Source organism: Alligator mississippiensis, chromosome 2 (assembly GCF_030867095.1).
Source record: "Alligator mississippiensis isolate rAllMis1 chromosome 2, rAllMis1, whole genome shotgun sequence".
Taxonomy (NCBI): domain Eukaryota; kingdom Metazoa; phylum Chordata; order Crocodylia; family Alligatoridae; genus Alligator; species Alligator mississippiensis.
This window is the reverse complement of record NC_081825.1, coordinates 78,149,528-78,175,844: the sequence shown is the minus strand read 5'-3', so window position 1 is coordinate 78,175,844 and position 26,317 is coordinate 78,149,528. Positions and strand designations below refer to the sequence as shown.

Below are 26,317 nucleotides of genomic sequence, written 5' to 3'. Positions count from 1 at the left end.
CTTGTGTGGAAAGACTCCAGAAGTTAGGTAAAATATAATGTGCCCTAAATCCAATACCAATGTTTCATCATTGAATTTTAGGGTGCCTACATACATGTTCCAATGCGTTCTAATTAGAATGAGGTGGAGCAGCCTCGACTAATCTAATTAAAATACGTTTAGTTAAAGCATCCCCACAGCCATTTTGAAATGTGGGACACTGAATACACGAGATGTTGCAGTGTTTAATTAAAGCGCCTTCCAATACGCACTTTAATTAAAACACCTTCCCCTTCCCCCTCCCACACATGTATAGGCACCCTTAGTGTCCAGCCAGCTGGTGAATTTTTGTTCCCAAGTTCGCCTTTTAAATGTGTTAGGTAGATTTCCCTTAAGCATAAGAATAGCAAGGTCAGAGAGGAAACAGTTGTTTTTCAGTTAGAAATGTGCTCCTAAAAGTGTGTGTGTATGTCCATCCTTCATACTTTTTCTTTGACAGTTCATTCTGGTGCATAGTTATTTCACTCACATAGTAGCCATGAGGGCACTTGGCACTTTGGATCAGGTATATCACACGTTGGGAAAGGCATGTGTAGCAACCATGGATTCTGATGTCTGTTTTTATGGGGAGTGTTGATAGTAGTGGAAATGGAGATGTGCTGACAAGTTGAACATTTCTTGCCAAGACAAGGCTGTGTCCACTTGCTGTCTATTGGGCAATGGAGAGTTTGTTTCTGATGATGAGTTGGGCCAGGTTAGGGGGCTGTTTGAAAGCTAGGAACAGAAAGTTTGGATATATTTCTCTCAAGGTCTGATCTGCATTGAGTAGAGGTTGTAGTTGTTTGGCGATTCTTTTGATTGGTTCCAGTACACTAATATGCCACACAATGAAGGCATAGCTGCCTGCTTGAAATAGTTTCCAGTACCCCAGACCCCCAGCATAGCTCCTTGCTACCGAGTCCTGGTGTTGGCACAGTCCATGGCCCATATGTTGCCAGCCCCTGCTCTAGAGGACAGGCCTAGCATTCAAGATGACCAGGATAAAGTGCAGAAATGCTCTAAAAATCAACCAGAAGAAATTCAACAAGAACAGATGCAAAGTCTGACACTTTGGACAAAATAATTACATGCAAAAATACAGGCTGGGGAATGATTGGCTAGGCTGCAGTGCTGCAGAAGAAAATTGGAGATACAGTAGGCCAGCAGCTGAATATGAGCCAACAATATGCTCCTGTTGCAAAAAAACATACTGGGTTGTAGGAATAGGAATGTCATTTGCAAATGCAAGGAAGTGATCCTTCTACTCTTAGCACTAGTGAAGCCACATTAAATATCGTGTCCAGTTTGGGGCCTACACTTCAAAAAAGTTGGAGACAGATTGGAAAGGATCCAGCAGAGAGTGACAAAAATTATGGAGGCCTAAGAAGCATGACTTATGAGGAAAGTCTGAAAGAACTATGCTTATTCAGTCTGGAGAAGAGAAGACTGAGGAGGGATTTGATAACAGTGTTCAAATACCTGAAAGGCAGTTACAGAGAGGATGGAGATGGGCTTTTCTCAGTGCCTGTAATCAACAGGACTAGGAGTAATGGTCTCAAACTGCAGCAAGGGAAATTTAGATGGGAGATTAGAAGGAATTTTCTAACTATGAAGGTGGTCAAACATTAGAATAGGCTACTTAGATAAATTGAGAAATCTCTATCCGTGGATATTTTTAAGAGCAGGTTAGATAGACACTTGACTGGGATGGTTTAATGAGGCATGATCCTGCCTTGAATCATAGGATCATAGGGCTGAAAGGGGACTCCAAAGATCATCTAATCCAAAACCCCACAGGATGAGGGGTCAACCCTTTCCAGAGCATCCTATGCAAATCCATTGTCTAACCCAGGGGTTTTCAGTCTTTTTTAAGGAGTGAATATGCCCTTTCTGGGTACACTTCTAGCAGAGTGGGGGAGGGGATTTGGCAGCAGCCAGAGGTGGAGCAGGGGTGGGGGGGGGCAGGTAGCAGTGGCTGGAGGTGGAACGGGGTAGGGGGTAGTGGTGGCTGGGTGTGGAGTGGGGGGGATGGCAGTGGCTGGACACAGAGCCGGGAGGAGGCTTGCACTTGGTGGTAGCTCATGTGAGATCCCTTTCCCCACTTCCCTCCTCACATCTGGCTGGTTGGTCAGCGCCTGTGTGGCCCTCAGAGGGGAGCTACTGACGTTGCACCCTGCCCCTCCAGCCCTACTACTCAGAGGCTTTAGCATGGGGTGGTGGGTGGTGGCACACTTTCCCCGCCCACCTGTGTGTACCTCCTAGCCCCTTTGCGCATACACCCAGTTGACAACCCCTGATCTAACCTATTAACAAGACTACACAGTCAACCCAGACAAAGCCAAAACCCTAACCTGCCACAGGTAAAGTAGGGGGACAATGGTGGCCAATACTCTGCTGCTGTGAATGTTGTTAAAATTCAAGAAAGAAGGCCACATCCTCCACTAAAGAGGAAGGCAAAAACCCCCACAGACTGTACTGACCTGACTATGGTGCAAAATTCCTTCCTGACCGCAAATATGGCAATTGGAGTGGGAATGCTCAAATTGGGGTACTTTCTTCAAACAGACAAATTAGTCCCACCTTGGTCTGGTCTGTGGGGAAGGTGTGGGGGCAAAGCATAAACAGCAGGCAGCACTGATTCAGGAACCCCCTGAACTTCTCTGGATCTCCACTGAAGTTCTCTGGGAGTGAGACTTTGGGCTCAGCTGGGGCCTCCACCAGAGGGGAGTTCTGCTGCTCCCTGAGAGTTTCATTCTCATTCTGGAGGGTCTTGCCCAGCACTTACCAGGCTCCAGCCTGGGACTTCTCCAGGTTAACAGGTCCTATTTTCCCCCTACATCAGGGCCTACAGCTATTGAACTTCTTGCTGAAAATGGGCAATCACTCCCTAGGAGTCAGGTGCTTCTGGGGGTGGGGGGTTTAGGGGCTGCAAAAGCAGAGTAGGTTTCATATCTTAACCCTTGGGTCCCTTTATGCAGGGGCAAAAGGGTGGTTCATGAAAACTATTAGGAACCAGACCATGGGTGGTATTACCTAGTGGTTAGACACCTGAAGCACAGATGCAGTCTGTTTGGTTTCCCAGGAGCTAGAGGTATGGAGGGGTCTAGTGCCAAAACTGAAATGAGAAACTATAGCCTGAGTCAAAACACTCTGGCATCAAAAGCCAAAGCTGGAGAATAGGATGGACTGAGGATTAATCAGGATCAGAAGCCAAAAGCCAGAACCAGACGTTGAACTAGAATAAGGAGCAGAATAAAAGGAAGTCAAGGTCCTAGAAGAATCAGAAGCTGAAGTAGGAACCAGGAGTCATAGCCAGAAAATCAGCAAGGAAGTGCAGAGAGTGTCTGGGGCAAGAAATTTTGCCTTTGCGCAGACAAAGATACTGTGGGCTGGGACTGGTTTTTAAAGGCTGGAACAAGTGGGACCTATTGCCTGTGGCTTCAGGAGATTGGCTGCCCCAATTGACCAACTCACTCTGACTGGGAACAGGGATCTGGGCTTGCTTGTTCAGGGAATGAATTGCCTTAATCCTCTGATTGGGACTTGATGAGTGTAGGGTTCTGCTCCGGCCTCATTACAATGGCACACCAGTTAGGTCTGTGCTCCAATCCAAGCATTTGGAGTGTCCATGAGGATTGGTTGGTTGGGTCTAGCCATAAAGTAGCCAGGGCATCAAGCAGTGCCCAAAGCCTTACCCATTCCCCTGCTGGGCTAGCAGTCCAAGCAGGGGTAGAGCAGGTGGGAAACCAATGGCTTGCAGCTGTGGGACAGTGGTGAGGCGGCTTGCCTACTGGGTTCAAAGTTTGTTCAGCCTGCCTGCTTGGTGGCTCTAGATTGGTAATGGGGCCTGCAAGGAAAATGGTGCAAATTCAAGCATGGGTGATTGGTGCCTCCTGAATCTGGGGGGGTCCCCTAGTGGCCAATCACCAACTGGGGGGGGGTCTCCCAGTAGTCAATCATTGAGCCCAAAATCACCAGCGATGAAACCAGAAGTGCATTTCCAGGGAGTGCACATGCACCCCTTACATGTTGCCAATGAGTTCAGATCTGATTGTACTTGGGTAAGAGAGCTATCTTGGTTATAGCCAAGTTTTTCTTTCTTTTACATATTTGGGTTGCAATGCCTTGGCCTATGTCACATATGGACTTGGAGAGACAGTTGTACAGCCTGCAACTGTGGTGGGTCTGAAGCTGGGCACCATGTTTGGAAGCTGGAAGGGTGTGATTTGTGGACTCCCCACAGCCCCCTCTGGCTGGGCAAAAGCACCTGTTCGTAGGTGGCTGAGATTTTTTTTCTTTGACCCCAACACAAGTGTAGTTAAGATTGGATTCTGAGCCCATCTGAACAGTGGCAGGACTCTGGGGCACTAAGCTCAGGTCTCAGCATGCCATGCTGAAAACACTTTGGAGGTTTGTCATGGTATGCTGAGCACCCAATTCTAGCCTGCACTTCATTCCAAGCACTGGAGGTGTTTATGAGGATGGGTCTGAATAGCAACTGAGGCCTGGCCCCTTTTCCAAAAGGCTTCCAGACCAACAAGGTGCACATGTAGAAGACCATTGTGCTTGTTACTGTAAGCTGGTCGGGGGAAGGGGGGAGGTTACACCCTATGCCCAAGGGGGGAACAACACATCAAAAAATGCAAAGCCTTCACATCAATGTCACTGTCTTAATCACGCATTTACTTTGATAACTGGACTCTCCTTGGGCCCTTACCTTCTACAAGGAAGACTCATGAAAACACTGTTTGTGCTTCCTACTCCTGGTATTCTTTCTTTGACATCCTGCACATGAGGTCCAGGCAGACACAACACCTCCCAGGACACCAAATCTAGACAACCAATTAGTAGTTCTGCCCCCTGCAGAAGGGAGACACCAACCACCAGCACACTCCTCTTCCTTTTTGGTGCAGTAGTCTTGAAGCCTGAGACCTCAAACTTCCTTCTCTCTAGACTGCTGACTCCTCTTCATGTTGTCTGCTGGCATCCTCACTTCTGCCTTTTCTACAGCTGTTTCATTGGAGAGTGCTTGAACGTGGTTGCTGTCTTCTGTCTGTTCCTCTTAAATTTTGGGGGCCCTCTTTCTTCTCATAGTCGTTTGCTGCCACTTCTCTTTCTTTTCCCTTTGTCCTCTCCAGTGCCAGTTTCTCATGACTCCTATATAAGGAGACTTCATTTTCCCTGATAGCATGCAGCCTGGACACTGGTGTTTCCAACTCTTCAATCTTTTCTTCCAAGGACATGAGCTAATGCTCTGTACATATGAAATGGCCCAGACCCTCTAGGAGGAAAACAAACATAGCACATCCTACACAGGTCACAACTGCTGCCCCCATCTTTATTTATGCCTCCTTTGCTCCCTGAGTGATCCCTAGGATATAGAAAACAAAGGAGAAAAGAAACACACACACACACACACACACACACACACACACACAGAGCCCCCTCCTTCCTGGCTCCCTCCTGCAGCAAACTCCCAGACAAACTTTCTATCTCTTTCCTCTTTGTTGAGCAGGGGGCTGGATTAGATGACCACACAAGGTCCCTTCTAAAATACCATGCCTTAGGTATCAATGCCTGAAGCATTCATTCCATGAATCTGACATAATGTATACTGCATGATTGCAGGAACTAGTTTACCTATAGTTTGGATATTTGTAGAAGAGTCTAAACTATAGACCCAGAGGTATTTCTAAACATCCACAGAGAACAAAGGTACAGACTGAGATACTACTTTGGATAAGTCTCAAGTACCTGTTAACGTCTTACATGCTCATGCCCCACTAGATGTCAGTGTTTTACAAGTTTCAAACTGAAAACTGAAATTTTTTCTATATAGAGTTCTTCCTGTTCAACCATTTTCCCATTGTTATTAAGGACCATAAAACAAGACATTGTGTGGACAAATTTATTTTGCTATATATTTTTTTTAATGGTGAGCATATACAATGAGGAAAGAAGGCAGGAATTAAGAGCATACATTTCACCTACAGGATTGTTTTCATAGTATGTTCCTGCTGCTATTGGAAGACAGGGTGGGTCACATCCCAGAGACAGAAACATTGTGGATTCCGTATTGTTATTCCTTTTTTAGATCATTTCACTAATGTATGTTTATCTCACTGAGAACAACCTCGTTGATGAGCAGATCAGGGAATAGATGACTTGAACTTTACAAGGAGGTTGTTATAACAGCACATTACTCCACAGGCTCTTTGCAGCACATGTTAGTATGTAATTAGAGAGAGAAAAACAAGTCTGGTAACTCAGTTCAATATTGTTACAGCACTGTTATTCTATTGCACCCAGTTTTATACTAACCAAAACACCTAGGTGATGCAAAGATTAAATTTAGCATTCACCAACCTACGAGAAACAATAACAACTTTCTAAAATGATGCATACATGCATTTAATTAGACCAACTGAATTTCTGATTGTGGAAGAACTAAGTGAAAGAAACATATTTGATACTCTTGCATTTTCAAAACGCTAATTGCTTACTTCAAATAATGAATAATTAATGCAAAAACACACAGAACAGGAACATTCAGAGGATGATTATATTTGTACACAGGTTCTAGTCTGTTGCCCTGTCACTGAGTGGAGATCTTCCCAACCCCTGCTGGGGCTTATTTTATGCTAGGAAGCCTTAGATGGAGGCCAGTATAAGCTTAATCTTAGCTTACATCAATGCAGATATTTTTATTTAAAAGAACAGTTCCTTCTAATTCACTATTACCAGGATATTTACCCCAAGAACATGTAGCAAAAGTTAGATTTATAGTTAACTATATCTATTACATTAAAACATAACCACATTAATTTGTATCTGAAACTTAGCTTCCCACTCTTAAGATCCTTCCCTACTGAAATCCTGAAATCCTTGTTTCAGAGTGGTTTGTTCCTACCTTCTCATGGCTGGAGTGGTATTTCAGTTAAATTCCATTATCACTACTCTTATGAAGTAAAGTCTGTAGGAGTAGCTCCAGAAAGACAATTATTAACCACATTTCCCCAGATGTTAGTACTTTGATACAAAGAATGAGGGAACTTTCAGATCAATCTATATTTTTACTCATAGGGGACTGGTAATGCCAAATCAGGCAACTGCTAGTTAGAGCACTGTGCTTGGAAGCAGGAGATATAGATTTAAAATTTTTGTGGGTAAAGTGACCCTAAAACTTGACTCTCCCACTTCCTAAGTGAGCAATGTAACCATGAGACTAGTCATGGGGTTTTGCCTGGCTATAATTTTTGGACTTATGCGCACCCATGTATATACATATGGAACTGCATACCTGCCCAACTGGAACACATAACAGGCATTCTCAGTAGCTATGTGGATACTTGTAAGACTACACTGCATGTGGAATTGCTCATAAGTGCTGAAAACAGTAGTTATGCAGCTGGACAAGTGTCTTTTGGGCACATCAGGTAAAATAAAATTCTGCTTTTAGTCTTTATTTATATAGAGTACAGTCTTGGAACTAAAGTGGTCAAATATTTTGGGATGTAAATTGTACCTTGTTTCAGAGGTCTCAGCCTAGACACCAAGCATTTGCTCTCTAGGGCTAGGGGCAGACATTATACATAAACCGGTTTAAAGGATCAGAAACTGGTTTAACCCTGTAACAGAACAGATGTTCAGTGCACATAAACCAGTTTGAGAATAGCTGAAACTGGTTTGATATAAATCTGGTTGAATATAGTATCAGACTTAACTGATTTGACTCAAAATGGTATGTGCAATGTCTGTCCCAGCCCCCTTGCTGGTTTAAAATATACCAGACATCCCCAGCATCCCGGCATGCTCTCTGGGCTGGGCAGAGCTCTCTGCTCCACAGCAGGGCTGGCCTCTCCCCTCTGCTCCCTAGCTGGAGCTCCAGCAGAGACTGCAGGCTGCTTCTACCCCTGCCCCTCTCCCAACTCCCTGCTAAGCAGGAATTCCCCCCTCCCCTCTGCCTTGCTGAGGAGGTGTCTGTGTATTAGCTAGCAGACCACATGCTGGCTATGGTCCGTGCTATGGAACACGGGACAAAGGCAGAATCAAAAGGTAGCCTATTTAGAAAAAGAACTTTTAAGAGAAGGGGTAACGGTGATGAATGCTGATCCCTGCTGTAACAGGACATCACTTTCTGTAAAATCACATGAGCTTTTACTGTAACTCTTACAGACTTCTAATTTCTACAGACTTCTATTGGTTCAGCATCTCTTGCATTCTTACCTGAAATGCAGTATAAAATGATATCTAAATGTGTATCTTTGAATGTAAAAGTGCAGAAATATAGCATATTCTCCAGAAAATATCAACCCCCCCCCCAATTTCTGTTAGTGCTGAATATAGTAAAAGAATATTGACTGTTTAAAATAAGGACATTCTTTTTCATATTTAGGTTTCACAGTTTGATCTCACTTATGTACATCTTACTATACGATCCAATTCTTAGATTTTTAAAAAACGTTTAGATATGGCTCTGCCTCCTGGCTATGATAAGGCTGCTTATTTTGATCATTGGATCCTTTCCCTCTGCCTCATGTTTCAGTTGTAAAAAAATGTTTTGTTCAAAACTATAGTGGCCACCTGTGCAATTAGCTGACGTGAAGGAAAAGGAAGAACAAGTTTGAATGTTTCTTTAAAAATAAGGAAGCCCAAATCAAGTTTAATATAGTACATCATTTGCACAATTGAGATACATCACAAAAATTGCAAATGCTACATAAGATTTAATTTAACTTCTCATTGCTTGCATGTAAACTTGGCCTTCCCAGGTTTTCCATGTTTTATGCATTGACTTTTATTGGCTGTTTTTATAAAAGAGAATACAAAAATGTTATGACTGCTTCCCTTAATGAGCAGACTTCACAGGGTACCAAAGTTAATATTATCAGATTATTCCTCAGACTTGGGTAATGAGGCTGAGAACATGTCCAAACAAGCTTGATAAGTGACTGTGGAAGAAAGTTACTGGATATGGCTTCCAGCTTCCTTAGAGTCAGTTAACTTTATTCAAGTCATCATCTGTTACAACTGGAGCAGAGCTGACTGACTCTCAGAAGGTAGAAACCATGTGTAGTAATTCTCAAGTTCAGGGAAGGGAATCATGATGAAGGGAACCATCAAGGGAGGAATAAGAAAATGAAAGGAGCTCCTAACAACTTTCAAAAAGCTGCAGCATGGGAGTGAAGATGAGTTAAAAGGAAAAGAACTGTATTTGGAATGCTAAGATGAAATGCAAAAGGAACTACTCAGCAATATCTTTATAAACATCAATTAATTCTTAATTTCGCCATATGTCATACTCTAGTACTTAATATTTTCTTCAAGTTGTTTGGAGGACATAAAAAAACACTGCTTCAACAACCAGGTGCCTTTTATTTACATTTATATTAACATGCACAGCAGCAGCTATATTCAACTAATATTAAGGTTCAGAAATAAGTTGATAAAGCAAAGAATTGAGGCTGTCAGTATGTTCCCAACTTTTTTTTTTTAGGTCTAGATAGCTAAGCATTTGATAGACAGAAGTAGTCATAATTTTTAGTAAAACTTAATAATAAAACAAATGTATTACTGAAAATTTTCATGTTTCTCTTTTTAGGTTAGTCAAACATTTTTTATTATGTGTTTTAATTCTCTTCCAAGCAGGTGTTACAAACCTATAGAGGGACCAGAATGTATATGAACTCAGGTCTAGGCTAGCTGGCTAGAGAGGACTACATTGCAAAAAGGAGAAGTTACACTGGGAGGAAATTGGCTGCTGCCTACTGCACAGAGTGGAAAGATCTCCAACCTCAACCTTCTCCAGGTCAAGCCCTGCTGTGCATATGCATAGCAGGCATAGCAGGGCATGCATACCCTGGACAGCAGTGACATAAGGTACCTGCCACAATGTGGATGGTGGCAGTGAGGTCAACTGAAAAAAATATTCATGCTGAAAAGTATATTCATGTACATACATTGTAATACAATGCTGAGTATGTGTAAAATGCTGTGTGGATCTAAAGATGAAAAACCCCATATAAGAATTAGTTACTATAGCATGTGCTGTACAGAAATTCCTTGTCCCAAGGACATACTGTAACTACATCAACTGAATGTTAACCATAGTCATATTCGATCAATGTTTTAATCAATGGATTTTCCATTAGGTTAAAGGGATTTTCCTATTCCTATGTGAAATGCCGAAGCAAAATAATGAATGAGCTTTATTATTGTATAAAATAACCTGGAAAAATGTTCACTTCTCTTCAACTCAGACTTGATTTTGTTTTAATTCAGTACCTTGTGTCTTATTCATATTACATATCTTTCTCACCGGTATTTTTAAACAAATTAATTCAGGGCATACACTACGCCCTGAAACTTTTTTATAGTGATTGCAAAAGATCAGCATTGTCAAAGCATATAAAGTATAGGTAATCAAGTATATTTCTGCTATATGAATCCATTTTAGCTGTTAAATGCTGTTCCTGCAATAATTTACTTTGTATAGCCATTGAAAGTAATTCGGAACAAAAGAAGAGACATTCAAAAATATTTATTATGAAGTATACATAAATTATTTTAAAAGATTTCTTTGAATGGATGCAGCCCCTTCTTTTGAAAGCAGATTACATTATAGGCAGTATGGTGTTCTGCACTGCTAATTGATGCAATCAGTGTTTCTAAGTGTAGCCCAGTTTGGCCATATCATGTCAAATGCCTCTTCTTGGATTTCATACACCTAGTGACAATCAAGTTGTTGTATATAGCAACATTAAGTTGCTTTAAATAAAGCTATTAATATTGGTAATCCAGTTCCTCAGAAGGCTGATTTATCACATTTTAAGATTAAGCAGAGAAGTGTCTATAGAAATCAATGCTATGGAATCAATACATAGACACATCACTTTAGAGCATCTACTGCATAATGAGGAAAAGTCAGGGTTAATTAAATAATTACCGACCTAAAAGTTATTCACTTATGCTTGATGGGGTGTAGGAAGCACTAACTCCTTTGTCTCGAGTTCCTGATGCTCAGCTGCATCCTATATTCCTCCTGCTTGCCATGATGTCCTCTAAATTGATCATGAACATAGAAAATATTATAGTAAAACATCAAAGAAATGCCGAGTAAGAAATTCATGTTATCAATGGATACTTTAATTGGTTATCTTTATTGATTGTGAATTAGATGAGGCAGTTCTACTTTAACATTCAAACCCAATAGGCTGTACATACATTAGTACAGAGGTTCGCAAATTTTAATCCACAAGTAGGATTCTCCCAGGCAGGGATATAGGAAATTTGCCTTAATTTCTTTATTCTACTAAATTAAGACTTTTGTAAATCACAAGGTTAACCTGGACATATTTTATATTTGAACAATACTAACATAATAGCTCTGTCTTATTCTAACTCCCTTTTGATACTTTTGATTAAACTTGATGTCATATTTTCAGCTAAGAGAATCATTGCCTAGGATATGTGAAACAGGATGTACAAAGCCAAGTTAAAAATACACTATTAAAAATGTTCTTCTAGTGGCAGGCTGAGAAGAGTACATCTACCAAGTTTCTTCCATCTCCAATTTCAATAATTTATACAGTATACCCAGAGAAAAAAACACAACAAGAACAACTAATACATACACAAAGTACACAAGTGTATTTATTACATTTTTGCAAGCACTTTGTTCTACATTTCAAAAACGCCACCATCAAGCTGTTGGCACATTTATGTACAAAACAGATTAATTGTAATGCCTGCTACAAAGCATTCTTTGTGAAAATACAAACTCTAATACCAGAGAAAAGCCGAAAGCATCAACATCATTACATGAGTTTAAAAGACATAGTTTTAAAAATCAGCACAAACTGTTTAAGACACAAAACTGAAACACTACAATATAGAATTCAAAGAAGGTTTATAATACTTTTTGCAGAACTGTAATATTGGTACTGCACATATCAGAAAACTGTTGACCCAGTAAGACAATCTAAGAAAAAAAAAAAGCGAAACAGACAAAATAAACCAAATCGCAAACAAAACCCCCCAAATTAATCAACTAATGCTACTTAATGCATAACCATGCCACAAATAACTATTGAATTACCTTCTACTTACTACAAGAATTGTTAAAAATTACTGATGATGCATGACTAGTAATAGTACAAATAAGAGTTTTACTCAGTAACCTTTATTAGAAATGCACTTACACTGAGAGAGAATTCACAATGGTCCATTAAGTGCACAAAACTACCTAGGATTTTTAACACTGACAAAAATGTCTTGTCAGGCTACATCACTTTAAAAGACACTTTACAGCATTCTTGTAGCATTAGAAATAGGCAAAAAATAAAAATAAAAAAAAGACACCAAATTTGGTCCAATAATACTGATTGCTATTTTTTTTCTTTTTGTACATTTTTTTCTTCGTTTTTTGTTCTTTTGATACAGGTACTTTCTTCAAAATAACATGACTTACCTTTCTGATAACATTTTCCTAGTCAAAATAAAGATTCAAATATATTACTACACTTTCAAACAATAAGATCTGTAGTGGCCTTTTACCTCACTTTAACATAATACAGGTAAACCAGTATGTGTAGTAAAGCCATAAGCCAAGCTATTACATTTATGGAAGTATCCTTGAATATATCACATACAGTATATTATAGTCCAGGCAGGTGCAATCCATTAAAATTTTTAAAGCAGGTAAAAAAGACTTCTGACTTGTAAGGTTGCTGTATTTTTGATATATCACTTTCATAAATGTAGCTAAACAGTAATTGCTCACATCAGCACATGAACAGCTCCAATTCAGCATAACCATTGTTGAATTACAAAGAGATCATTCTGCACAAACCTACGCATAGCTATATCACTTAGTTAACATTTGTCTATATACTGAAACTCTTTAAAGATAACCGTGGTATCATGTCCTTTAAACAGGCAAATAGCCATGCATCATTAACACCACGGGCTGCATGCTCACAATATAAACAGGAATAATCACCAATAAAACTTTGAGAGAGAATATTCTTTAAGAACATCAAGAATAATACAATGTTAACAAAGTTAAGAAGCACTTTTATGTTTTTTAAATTTTTTTACCTACTATTACAAATTTAGAAATTGCACCTTTGATTGTTTAAAATATTCTAGGACCTGCAGTCAAGGTTGTTACCGGTCCATCAGGTAAGATATCCAAATATGAAGGAAAGTCATCAGAGTGTCTTCTCTATATATTGTACATACTGTACAATGGTCCCTTTGAAGTATACCTGTAGTTAGTTATTGAACTTAAAACTAAAAAGTATAAAAAGCTATTTTTCCTTTCAAAAACATATAAGAAACAATGCAAAAGGTGTTATGCATAACACATACAAAGTGATTAAAAAAATCAAACACATCTCCGTATTTGACAATAGTTAGTATCCTTGATCTAACAGAACTAATTAGCTTAAGAGCATTCAGGAAAGGCTGTTTAGGAGCTTTGTAGTAAAGAATGGTCACACAAACTATAACTAATTAGGAAATTAAGTGCTTGACAACCAAGAATTGTACATGGGTGGCTTATAAGTCACCCTGGCTATCTTTTGTGAGAAGCACTTTCACTTTGTTTTTAAAATGGTCGGATGGCCTTTAGTTAAACAGCAAAGCATTCAAATGTTAGCAAGTTAGACAAGGTTTTTCTTATGTGTATGCATTGAGCCTCTCTTTAGAACGGGTAGAATGAATGTCATGAAGCTCTTGTTCTTCCTTTGACTTAATATCCTCATATTTTTGCATTCTGCAAGCATCTTTCACGTAGGCCCAATTAGCAGACAAAACCATGAGATAGTGAACCTGGAAGAGAAGTAATATGGAGTTAGGGACCAACTGCACACAAGCAGAACATGTTCACATCTGAAAAGGACAGGTTTCTGGGTGGAAGCAAAATGCACTGAGGACAGAAAATAAGGGATCTATATAGAATGACAGGGTAATGCTCATATTTGCTGTTCTGTGCACTCCTGCCTTTGATGGTAGTGGCTACAAAGACACAAATTGCAGCTGAGGATAAGCATGTCACAGAAATATCCATGCCTCTTTATTCTGATATTTGCTAGCAGCTGGGGGAGGGGTGGGGAAGAGATATATAACAGAAGGGCACCAGCATTTGCTTTCAGCACTTGTTAAATTGGGATAGTGTGTTCTAGATCTGTCAGGCCCTTAGCATTAGATTTCAAAAAAATGTCTCATTCTGATATTTTCAACATTTGTCACAAAACTAACTAATTTGGATGAAAAGAATGGAAAAGACAATAAAACTTTGGAAGTGCCTAAATGAAATGAAATGTGGCAACAATTCATATCAGATTTACAAGAGGACTTGGGCACCATTCACAAAGAGCAGGTAGAAAAGGAGGCAATCGAAGGAAGCCACTCTCTCCGCCTTCCTCCCTAGTTTTGTACGTGGTACATAATTCCCATCAAGAATCTAGCCTTTCAAATTCCTTTTGCTTTTATTTATAAAAATGGTAAATGTGGTCAAAATTGAAAGGTGTTTTTTTTTGCATGCTTGTTTGTTTCAGACCAAACAAAATGTTTCCTTTAAAGTGGAACAGCATTGTTTCCATCAACTCACCTTGTCCACCCCAACCCCTCCAAATAACCCCAAACAAACATTTTCATTTTTTAAATGTACATTTCACTAGAAAGTCAATTATTCATGCATAAGTATGAAAACTGTCTGGAATGTATCTATACTTGTACAGAAAGTGTCAAGATTTAATGAAGTAAATGGGCAGCTCAGAAAGGATACTAGGTCATTAGGAATAAGCAGAGGGCATGCACCAAACAAAAAAAAAAGCGAGGGGAGGGAGTCATTGGCCCATTTTTTGATGCATAGAAATAAAGTGAGACGTTCCAAAAGTCAAGTAATTTAGATGTTGCAAAAGATATTTAATACAAATATTAAAGTTTTTTCAGTCATAAGTAAGAGAACTAGGAGAGAACAAGTAGAGTTACTCTTCAGTGAGGATGAGATTGAGATTAAAAATCTGAATTGAGACTGAAATTAAAAATGTACCAAAATCTTTGCCTCAGTTTTCAATAAGAATAATGATGGCAAATGTTGGGAGTCAAGAGGGAAGGAACAAGGTAAGAAGAGTTTTTAAAATGAATGTATAAAATGAAAATCACCACATCCAAAGTCGATACAAAACAAAAATAGATTAATATGATTATTTTGAGAGAACCTCATTATTCTAGAATTGTGAAAGAACTGGCATACAAAATCCTAATTACAGTAAGAAGGATTTTTACATGATATATCTGGACTAAAAGAATACAAACGTTCATAAATGTTCACTTATACTTAAGAAGAATAAAAAAGTGATCCAAACACCTTTTGTCAAACCTAGTGGTAAGCCATTAGAAAAAAAATAAGGGAAGAATAATCAAAGACATGAGGTAAGTAGAAAATGGGATAAAATACAACATATATTTAACAAAGGCAGACCAGCCAGATAACGCTCTTCTTTTTCGTTGGGGAAATAATTAATTTGCTAGAGAAAGGAACTGTAATTGACTGAATCCATATAGACTTCTATAAAGCTTTGTGACGTAATACCATATGGGAAAATACTAATTCAGCTGAGGAAGATAGGACTTAATAGATGAGCTAGAGCTGGTAAAGGGCTGGTTAAAAAGGAAATTATAATATATTATGTTAACTGAAGAAGTATCAGGTTAGAGGGAGATTATGAGTGGAGTTTCTAAACAACTGGTCTTTGGACACATCTTATTAAATATTTTCATTGATGACCTGGAAACAACGAGTACAAGAGCACTAATGAAAATTGCTAATCACAACAAATGTTTAAATATCCTTTACTGTTGTCCGCATAAAAGTACAGAAGTGAATTGGGAGATTATACTGGAACTGAATAACGTTGATGTCTGGAGTAACAGAACTAGGATGAAATTCAGTAGAATAAAATGTACTCAAAGACTAATAAAAATAAGCTTTACTATAAGCTGGGGTTCATCAGCTGGAAACAATCGAAGGTGGACATGCTCACAATCAGAACAGTCAATTAGGTCATCATGAATGGTCTTTGATTAGAGAGTTGTGGATCCAGTGGACATTACTGAGGGTGGATCTCTTTGTCATTCAACTAAATAAAAATGAGCTGAACTGAATAAACCATCATGCATCTCTAATAATAAAATAAAAACCTGTAGAGACAATGAGCTGCTATTATAATCACTCTGATAAATCCCTGGCAATTATGACTTGCAACTATACTGCAGATGACAGAAAGTAATCTAGAGGTCCACTAGGGACCAAAGTAGGACCAAGGACATGTTACTCCACCTCAGTATAGGAACGTTATCCTTGACAGAATGGGGTCCCATCAGACACAATACCTATGGAACATCTGAAAAACAGTCTCAAATTCTCTGAGCCTCTAGAAAGGCACCAATCAAAAATAATAGTAATTGGAAAAGGTAAACATGTAAAAGGCCCATATGGTCCATGCAAAAATCATTGATGATCTTTCTTCACCAGTATGAAACCAATCAGAAGACTAAGACTAGCTTTCTTTCTTTATCATTAAAGTAGATCAGTGTCTCTTCTAGCAGGTTAAAAAGGGAATTGAATACCCAAGAGCCCTACACCACCATTACAAAGTCACTATGTCATTCTTCTGACAAAGTCAATGAAAGTTCCTTTTAAGAGCAAGTGTATTAAAAGGAACACACTTTTATTCTTGATAATAGTAACTTTCACTAACAGATTTAAGAATAATTTTGAACAGCTAGGCTAAGTACAGACATTCAAAAGGCCTGAGTCTGAATTGATTCAATCTTTGCAGGTTAGTCTAACCTACGTAGATTGAACCAATTTGCAAGTGAACAGACATTCACTTTTGATTCCGGAAATGTAGGCACATGCTTGCAGTGGCTCAGGCCAGAAGTTGGGGGGCACTAGAGCAAGCCCTCCCTTCCCTTCGGCAGTGGCCAAGGGAAGCTGCGCAGAGGGGGAGGGCATGGCCAGGCCCCAGCAGGCCTGAGTATGATTGGGGAGAGGTTTAAACCCCCACCCCAGCCTGCAGGGACCCCAGCCCAGGTGTACCTGGGGGGGGAAATAGTCCTTGCCAGGCTTTTTGGATAGGGGAGGGAGTGTGGCCAGACCCTGGCCCCTGGTTGGCACCAAGGAGTATGAGCAGGGGCATGGTCAGACCCTCGCCCCTCACGCCATGGCAGGGGAGAGGAGGAGGGGAGAGCCCTGCCTGCCACAGTGGCTCCCTGACCACACAGCCCAGCCCAGGTGTGGGGACCTGAGAACACAGCTTCTCCCCCTCCACTACCTCACAGCGGCCAGTTTCCCTGCCCTGCCCTAGCACTGTGCTCCTCCAGCCTTGATTCCAGCCTGAAGCATCAGCACACAGTCTCCCCCCGCAACCCCCCCCCCGCCAAGATGAGGAAGGAGGAGAAGGGGGAGAGCCCTCTGACAGTCTGGGGCCTGGGTGCTGAGGCAGCACTGCACAGAGCTCTCCCCCGTGCCCCCACTGCAACAGCAGCAGGAGCATGGGCATATGCCAACCAGAGGCTAGGGCTGGTGCTGGGGGACTGAGCTGGGCTGGGCTGGTCCACAGGTGCTGCTGACGGTAGGCATGGAGGGGCTGGCCCAGGCTGGGCCATAGGAGCGGGGCACTTCCCAGCTGGCTGTGGCTTGGGCTGGGGCTGCAGGAGCTGTGCAATGAGATTGCTCCTTGCTCCCTGTGCCTAGGGTGGGCTGGAATGTCACGGAGCCACAGCCAGCTGGGAAGGGCCCTGCTGGTGGGCACAGAGGTGCCAGTGAGCCCGGAGCCTGGCAGATGCCTGCCACAGGGGCTTGTGTGCCCACAACTTCCACACCCCCTGCATGGAGCCTGCAACAAGCAAGCAACATGCAGAAGGCACAGCAAGGGCTGCAGGCACATGAGCCCCTACATAGCATGTGGCTGCCAGGCTCTGGGCCTGCCAGCACCTCCAAGCCAAGCTCGGGCAGCCACAGGCACATCCTGCATGGCCAGTCTAGCTGCCAAGGTGCCTGCCCACACCTGCAGTGATGTTGCCTCTGTGCCGCTGCCCGTGCATACTGGGTTGGGCTGTCACAGAGCCTCAGTTGGCTAGGAAGGGCCCTGTCCCCACAGCCCAGCCCAGTTTGCTCCTGGTTTCCTACAACCAGGCTGAGCCAAGCCAGACTGTCAGGGAGCTGCTGAGACAGCACCACACAGGTAAGTGGGGGGGAAGACCCTGAGTGGGGCTGTTCTCCCCTGGCCAGGCAGCCCCTGGCTGTGGTCCCCTGGGTGAGAGGATGGGGGGAACCCCTCCCTGCCCCCTTCACCTTAGGAGGCCATGTTGGGCTGGCATCTGGTTACGCCCCTGCCTCTGCTCTGGCTAGAGAGCAGAGGCAGGGGCAGGCCAACCTGCTGCCTGGAGCAGGGAGCACAGCCCAGCTTAGGGCTGAAAAGCATGCTTGAATGCTGGGGAACTGTGATTTAACTTAAACCAGGAAGGGGCCTAGGACAGAAGTTCCACAAACTGGTTTGACCCAAATCATTTAAGTCTAATACTACATTCAACCAGGTTATCTTAAACCAGTTTGGGCCATCACTTAAACCAGTTTATGTGTACCTTCTGTCTCTAGCCCTGTGACTTGGGACCTATCAAATTCATGGCAGAAATGGACTGCTCATCAGCTCCTTTTATCTTGCAGGCTTCCCTGTGTACCTGTCCCCCCATTTCTGATTGGCTGAGGGGCCCCAGTGGCCCTGTTGCTTGCTGCTGACTAGGTGGGAGGCAAAAACAGCACCATATTTAAAACCATGGATTTTGCCCCTCAATCAGGAGTGAGTTGCGGGGCCCTCCACCAATTGGCAGGGGGAGGGGGGCACGGGAAACTTGCAAGATTAAAGGGGTTGCCACAAATTTGGCAGGTCCCTACCAATGACTGGTCCATAATATGCCAACTTATGCAAAAATAAGGTGGTGATTTAAACTTAATCAATATTTCTTTTCAAGATAGAGATAACATTCTTTATTAATGAGATCATTATTCTGCCAACATTCTTCTCCTCCCCTCACTTCTATGCTATTGAGGAATTTCTCCACATGTTTAATATTAGAAGTTCTTCTGGTATCTATGTGGAGTAGACTGAAACTATTACAAAGTCCATCCATCTCCATGTTTCATTTGTAAAACACCTCTGAGGAGTTTTAGTTTCCTACCCTACAGCCACGGAATGAAGCATCAGGCTCCGTGCAGTTCAGGGGATGTGCAGGTAGACTGTGCAGGCAACCCGGCAGCAGCCTGGAAAGGCAGGCTCCACAGAAGGGAAAAAAAAAGCAGCAAGCCTGATCGTCTCGTCCCCCCCCACCGCCACCCTTGGAGCCTGCCTACCTGTGTGGGGGCCCCGTGCTTCCCTCCGTGGCTGTGGTACCCCTCAGGATTGCTCAAGCCAAGTGTGCCGCCTGGGGGGTGGGAGGCTATTGCTGCGGAAGAAAGCACCAGCCCCCCGCTCCCCAGCTCAGGGACTGCTTTGTCTGCCAGGAGCTCACTCTCTCCTCTCCACTACTGGAGAGGCAGGTAAGGATCGGGCTCTGAAATAGGTATACACAACACGGGGGTTTACTTCATCCTAAATTGAAACAGTGGTTTTTAAAAAAAACACTGCTTCAATTTACGGAGAATTAAACCTGTGTGTCATCTACAAATGCCCTAAAGTAAAAAATGAGGGAGACCAAATTATTTTGGCCACCTAAAAACCTGATTTGCTTTTCTTTTTAACCTCCTATGTATACCTGATAGACTTGAGATGGCAAAATAAAATAAGGCTGTTTTTTACAACGCTGCTATATTCACCTAGCATCATATTTGAAAAAAAAAGAACAAGAAAAAATATTTTTTCTTGTTGACATTAGACCAGCTTCTATATTTTTCCTTTTTTTTTTTTTTAATACAACCCATAAGCACTTCCTCTCTAAGAAAGAAAGGGAATTGCATATATTGCAATTCTGCTTCGTAGCAAATATCCTGTTTGGGGATTCTTACCTACCTCATCATTACTGCTCGGTGTTGAGAGAAACATAAACTTGTGCTTATATTTATAGTGGAACCTGTTAATACTCTTTGTTTCTAGTATGACACAATATTTTTTCAACAAAACTAATATTCTGGGTTATTTTCTGGGAAAGTTCCTTTTATTTACTCACTCCCTGACTGAAAAATTCTAAGAAACATCAGTTAAAGTTCAGGGTGATTTAGCACCCTAACTAAATGCTTCATGTGCATATTCCCTGAGAGCAGGTACAAAAAGCTTTCTAGTGCATGAGGAATCCATTTGTGACTGTGCTGCAACCCAAAAAAGAGAATTCACAGCTAACACAGTTTTCTTCTAAATAGAATAACCATAGAAGTAGGGTCGGAAGGGACTTTGTAGATCTTCAAGTCTGACCCCCTGCCTGGGCAGGAGGAAAACTGGCCTTAAATGACCCCAGTCAAATAGGCATCAAGCCGCTTCTTAAAGATCCCCAGGGTAGGAGCCAGCACTACTTCCCTTGGAAGTTGGTTCCAGATCCTAGCCGCCCTAACTGTGAAGTAGATCTTACAGATGTCTAATCTAAACCTACTCTCCAACAACTTGTGGCCATTATTCCTTGTTACCTGGGGGGCGGTAGGGAAAACAAGGTCTCCCCCAAACCCTTCTGGTCCCCCCTAGTGAGCTTATAGACGGTCACAAGGTCCCCCCTCAGCCTTCTCTTGTGAAGGCTGAACAGGTTCAGGTCCTGTAGCCTCTCATTGTAGGTTCTGCCCTGCTGTCCCCGGATCATGCGTGTGGCCCTCCTCTGGACCCTCCCAATGTTGTCCACATCCCTCATGAAGTGGGGTGCCCAGAACTGGACACAGTACTCCAGCTGTGGCCTGACCAGTGTCACGTAAAGGGAGAGGATCACCTCCTTGGCCCTGCTTCTGATGCACCCGTGGAGCCCTGCCGACCGTGACCTCGCATTGTCGGCCCATGTTCATCTTGGAGTCAATAATGACTCCAAGATCCTTTTCTGTCTCCGTGCTCTCTAGAAGGGAGTTTCCCATCTTATAAGTGTGCTGCTGGTTACTACTGCCCAAGTGCAGCACCCTGCACTTGTCCGTATTGAAACCCATACTGTTTTTGTTAGCCCACCCCTGCAACCTATCCAGGTCTTGCTGCAGTCTGTCCCTTCCTACTAGCATGCCCACCTCACACCAAATTTTGGTATCATCAGCAAATTTAAACAGGTTGCTTTTCGCCCCATCGTCCAAATCGCTGATAAAGAAATTGAACAGCGCGGGCCCAAGGACCGAGCCCTGGGGGACCCCGCTGCCCACTTCCCCTCAGGTCGAATATGATCCATCCACCACTACCCTCTGAGTATGACCCTTCAGCCAATTAGCAATCCATCTGACTGTGTAGGCATCAATGCCACAGTCGCCTAGTTTTTTAATGAGGATGGGGTGGTCGACAGTGTCAAAGGCCTTGCTGAAGTCCAGAAAGACTACATCCACGGCGACACCTGCATCCAATGCTTTTGTGACCTGATCGCAAAAGGCAATCAGGTTGGTCTAACATGGCCTGCCCCTAATGAAACCGTGCTGGTTGCCCTTGAGCATCATCCCCGATGCCGGCCTATCACAGATGTGCTCCTTGATGATCTTCTCAAAGAGTTTCCCCAGGATTGAGGTAAGACTGACGGGCCTATAGTTGCCTGGGTCCTCCCTCCTCCCTTTTTTAAAGGTGGGGATGGAGATGCCTTGATACATTTTTAATGTATCAAGGCATATTATTTTTGAAAGCCATCACTTAAAAGTAGATCCATGTGCAGTAATTTTTAATAAACATATTGTATATATAAACATTAGGTATTTTATCATTAACACAAGGCTCTAAATCTAAACCTAACATTCTAGGAACTTGGAAGAAAAAATGTCCTAGGGTCAAATGACTGTTAAATTTATTTCAGATGTGTTTATGTCTTTTTTAAAGTATTTTCTCGCCCTATTCTCCTAAATGTTATTGTAGGAGATAAAATGATTAGAAGCAGCTTGGATATGGATGCATTTAGTCGTTTGAGACAAATCTTTTCTGTTGTATAAGATTGACAATTGTGTGATCAAGCCAAAACAGCACCTACAAAAAATAAAACAAGTCAAAACAAAAATCCCTTAAAAATCCTCATGTCCTTTTTCAGGAACTGTATTAAAAGGGAAATAAAATATTTGTACCAAGGAAGTAATTTAGCTCTTGCAGATATCTTATATATCTAAGAGCATGTTATAGTACAATAGACAAAAAAAGGCCAAAACTATGTGTGTTCTTAAAAAAATAACTGACTTTACTGTTATGAACTTGTCCAAGGGGCACCCCCAGAGCCCTGAGATTTCCCCACTGTCCCATTGCTTGTCCTAAGAAACAGCCTGAGGTTTGACCTAGGAGAACTCCTTATCCTCACAAGGCTCAGCGCCTTTGCCCTTTTACTGGACCTCACAGCTGCAGCAGGGGAATTCCTGCTCACACCAACTGGCCTTCCCTTTGGGTTGTGAAAGAAATTTTAGGTCCCTCCTTCCAAAGAATGGGCTAGGCTGGAATGTCACTTGCCCAGAGATCATTTTTTCCACAGGCAGTCAGTAGAGAGAGAAAAAAATCCCAAAAGGATTTATTATGTAGGAGAAAATAATTATATGAGCAAAACTGACCATAGATTTGAAGACAAAATAAAAAGACAGGTATAGTTTTTTACCCTCTCACCTAGCTACACTTTAGCCCTTTACCCTAACTCTTTTAATTGTACAATACGTTTCAATTTTGAAAGGTAATATTGTTTGAATATTATCCTGTTAAAAAGCCCAGTTCATTAGTGTGAACTGTCATTGTCCTGAATATGCAGGAAAGCAAGACATAAGGGATGTGTTTTAACAAGCCTGTATTTTATTAACAACTCATATGAGAACCATCTAGCACATAGCACATAGAGGACAGAACTTTGCTCCTTCTTGTAGGATGATTGTAGTCAGTCTGCCACACTTGCTCTCACAGACCATTTCTGGGAACCCCCCCACCCTCTCCACATGCAGGGGTTAGGAGTCAGGGAAAAGTCAGTTTTCTCCTTGATGCATAGGACATTAAAAGCCCCATCTCCTTTAGCAGATGCCTTCCCCTAAAATCCACTCCTAACTCTCCTTTATTATGGGAACAACCCCCTACCAAAGAGAGTACTGTATATCTGCCAAGTACTGACAATTTGGATCTTACCCACTCTATTGATCAATGGATTTCTGGGCACTGCAAGTAAAGGAAAAAAAACCCATCTTGCCTTGGTCAATTTTGACAGCAAGAGAAAAATTTCTCAAAAAGGTAATTAACAAGGTGCCAACAGCAGAACCACAAGTTTCTAGGAATCTCAGTGGTGGAAATAACTTGTCAGCTGTGCAATATGAGGTAGGTCTTCCCTATGGTCTATATGTCAACCTCTCTTGTGTGAGGAGCCACTGGACTTCATCAGGGCTCCTGCTTCAAACTCTCCTCTAGCTACTCTCCCCTCCGAAACCAGGAAAAGTTGCTCTGATGAAAATAAAATACTTTAAAAAAATGCTTATTTATTTCAGAAAACTGCATCCATTCACATAAGTGGCTCCCAGTTTCTTGCAAAAACTGGAAGTTAGCTTAGTTTTCTAGTACTTAGAATGTTAACCACAGTCACTGAGGCAACCATGAGAAACCATGTTACAAAAGCAAAAGACATTGTAGTATATTTTGGTGACCCATTTAACACTTGGTGTCACTTCAAAGCACATGAGGAGCATGATGCCTTCCACTTACAAACCAAACTCTGCTCAGATACATAGTGCAAGCCTGGTGACCTCAGATGAAACTATATGTGCCTGTCTGCCTCCAGGATTTTACCCTGTAAATTTAGCCTTGGTAATCCTTATCATGTGGTATCAGAGTACTTCCATGCAACAGTGGTCCACAAATGCTATAATCCATAACTGATACAATGCAGTTAGTATACCTCTCCATGGATGGTTGTAAATTCTAGGCACAAAATCCTAGATAAGTAATGGCTTGTGATAAAATGCAGTGAATCAAAAAAAAAAAAAAAAAAAGCAACTTAATAGATGCAAAAAATGGGAATGGAAACCAGACTAAATCCAAATGGACACCTTAGCCAAAGCAGTGACAGGACTGCCAGAGGAGTAAGAGGACTTAGAATGAAAACACAACGTAGCTAAGAGCACTGCAGAAGCAAGTGTTCGTAGAATAGGGCCAAAATCACCCCCTGCCTGCATACTACTATAAACCAGCACTATGGATTGGGGAGCACTGTGGTCAACATCAGCTGTCCTTAACCCTAATGGATGTAGAGCACTGGCAATCTATTATGGCTGCTACCAGCAGTCTGTTGTACCACTGAACATGAACTTCCTATTTCTTGGGTTTTTTTAGATCTGGACCAAGCCAAACTGGAAATCTCTTATTCATCCTTGCAGAAATGTCTAGATAGCTTTAATACTCTCATCATTCCACATTAAAAATTAAAGTTCCTGTGAGAAACAATGCCTCTCTCTTATTTTCTTTGTCCCCTGCCAGATTCAAAAACTACTCCTCTCTTGTGGTATTATAATTTACTATCAGAAAATGACAAATTTCAGGACAAAAGCAAATACGTTTATGTCCTCTGAATAGCCTGTTGCAGGGTATATGGCTCTAGGGCTGCAGTTCAGCCACAGACATTTGAAAGGCAATTGCCTGCCTGCCTGCCTGCCTGCCTGCCTGCCTGCCTGCCTGCCTGCCTGCCTGCCTGCCTACTGAGGAGGACTGGGCCAACTGATGGGGATGACTGGATCGCCCAGAGAAAGTTAAAAGCTCTCAGGGAGGGGTGTGAGAGAGAGAGAACCAGAGTGAGAGCGAGGGCTGCTGAGGAGGCTGCACAGAGTTTGAATTGCCTTTTCAGGGTCTGGGAAAGGATTGCATGGTGTGACTTAATCCTTTTTTGCTTATGTATTTGTTTGTTTTGCAATTATGTTGTTTCCTGTGGAGACAAGTTTGACCCAAGGAAAATAAAACTGTGCTGCAAACAGTGACAACCAGCCATATGAAAAACCCAGTCTAATTCATAAACTGAAGAGAAATAAAGGAACATAACAAACAAGAAGAGCTTCTACTGTTGAATATATTTAAGCTTTCTTCAGTTAATTAGAGTGCTCTTGCCACTAATTTATTTCAGTAGTCATACTGCTGCATTGGCAAGCTGGTGAAAGAAGAACATTAATTAATAAGATTATTTCCCCAAGCAGCATCAAATCTTCCCTAAGAACATGCTGTCACTGTTGGTTCTAGTAGGGCTGCTCTGCAGCAGCTCACTGAACAGGTCCTTGTTCCTCATGGCTGCTACTTTGCAATTCAAAATCTAAGCTTTCATGTTTTTGTTTTGTTTTTAAAGCCACCTAAATCTCTAGCTCTTATGATTGTGAACAAAATCCTCAAAATGTGGGCTCAGTGTACATTGAGGTAGTTACATTGGCTTGAATTTATTTATAGTGTGAAACTATCTCTGAGAGAAGCATGAGCCATCCTGATGCATTTCAATTAGATGTTGGCACTGAAGCCTAATTATATCATTATGAACATAAATGCACTTCAGTATTTCACTGATGATTATGCCACACAAGAAAGCGAGAGGAATGCACACCCCATTAGGATCTGTATAATTTGCTATGACCGAAGTCTCTTTTAGGCATTGAAAGTGGGCAAAGTTTAAGATTTTGGGAGAGCTAAAGGGGCTACTACCACTTAAGAGACAACCTTCCTCAGCTGTCTTACTCAGAAAAGCTGTTATACAGAAACTCAGAAGAAGTATTCATGCTGAAATTTTATGTGACTGAATCATAACTGGTGCATTAGCATAGAGGGAGTCTCACAGAGCTTGAACCGTCTAGGCAATATAAAAGATGAACTGAAAAAGTGTTTCCACTCCATAACCTGAAGTTCACTTTATATTGAAATACATTTCTGGAATTAAAAGAAGCCCATAGCTGCTCTTGGGACTATTCTACAACAGTGGGATCCAGCACTCTTTCTGCTGGACTGATACTGCGTCTTAAGTCTGGAGCTACTCTATGCCCTCTTCTAAATTCAGATTACATCACTTCCATCTGGCACATGTCGCCTTTTATAGGAAATATAAGCCATGGGGCAGAATGTAAGACTGTACCTAGTAAAGATCTTGCCACCAGTATTTG

General features: G+C 41.8%; 1 protein-coding gene across 7 annotated transcripts in view; it reads right to left on the bottom strand.

Annotated features, from left to right (window-relative positions):
* Positions 1-11,644: 11,644 nt before the first annotated feature.
* GPM6A (glycoprotein M6A) overlaps positions 11,645-26,317 on the bottom strand; it is a 419,024-nt gene continuing 404,351 nt past the window's right edge. For all 7 annotated transcript variants that reach the window (XM_019481375.2, XM_014600918.3, XM_019481378.2 and 4 more), the window contains one exon: positions 11,645-13,851. In XM_019481375.2, coding sequence (XP_019336920.1) covers positions 13,699-13,851 — 153 coding nt within the window. In that variant the 3' untranslated portion in view covers positions 11,645-13,698. The remainder of the gene's footprint in view (positions 13,852-26,317) is intronic.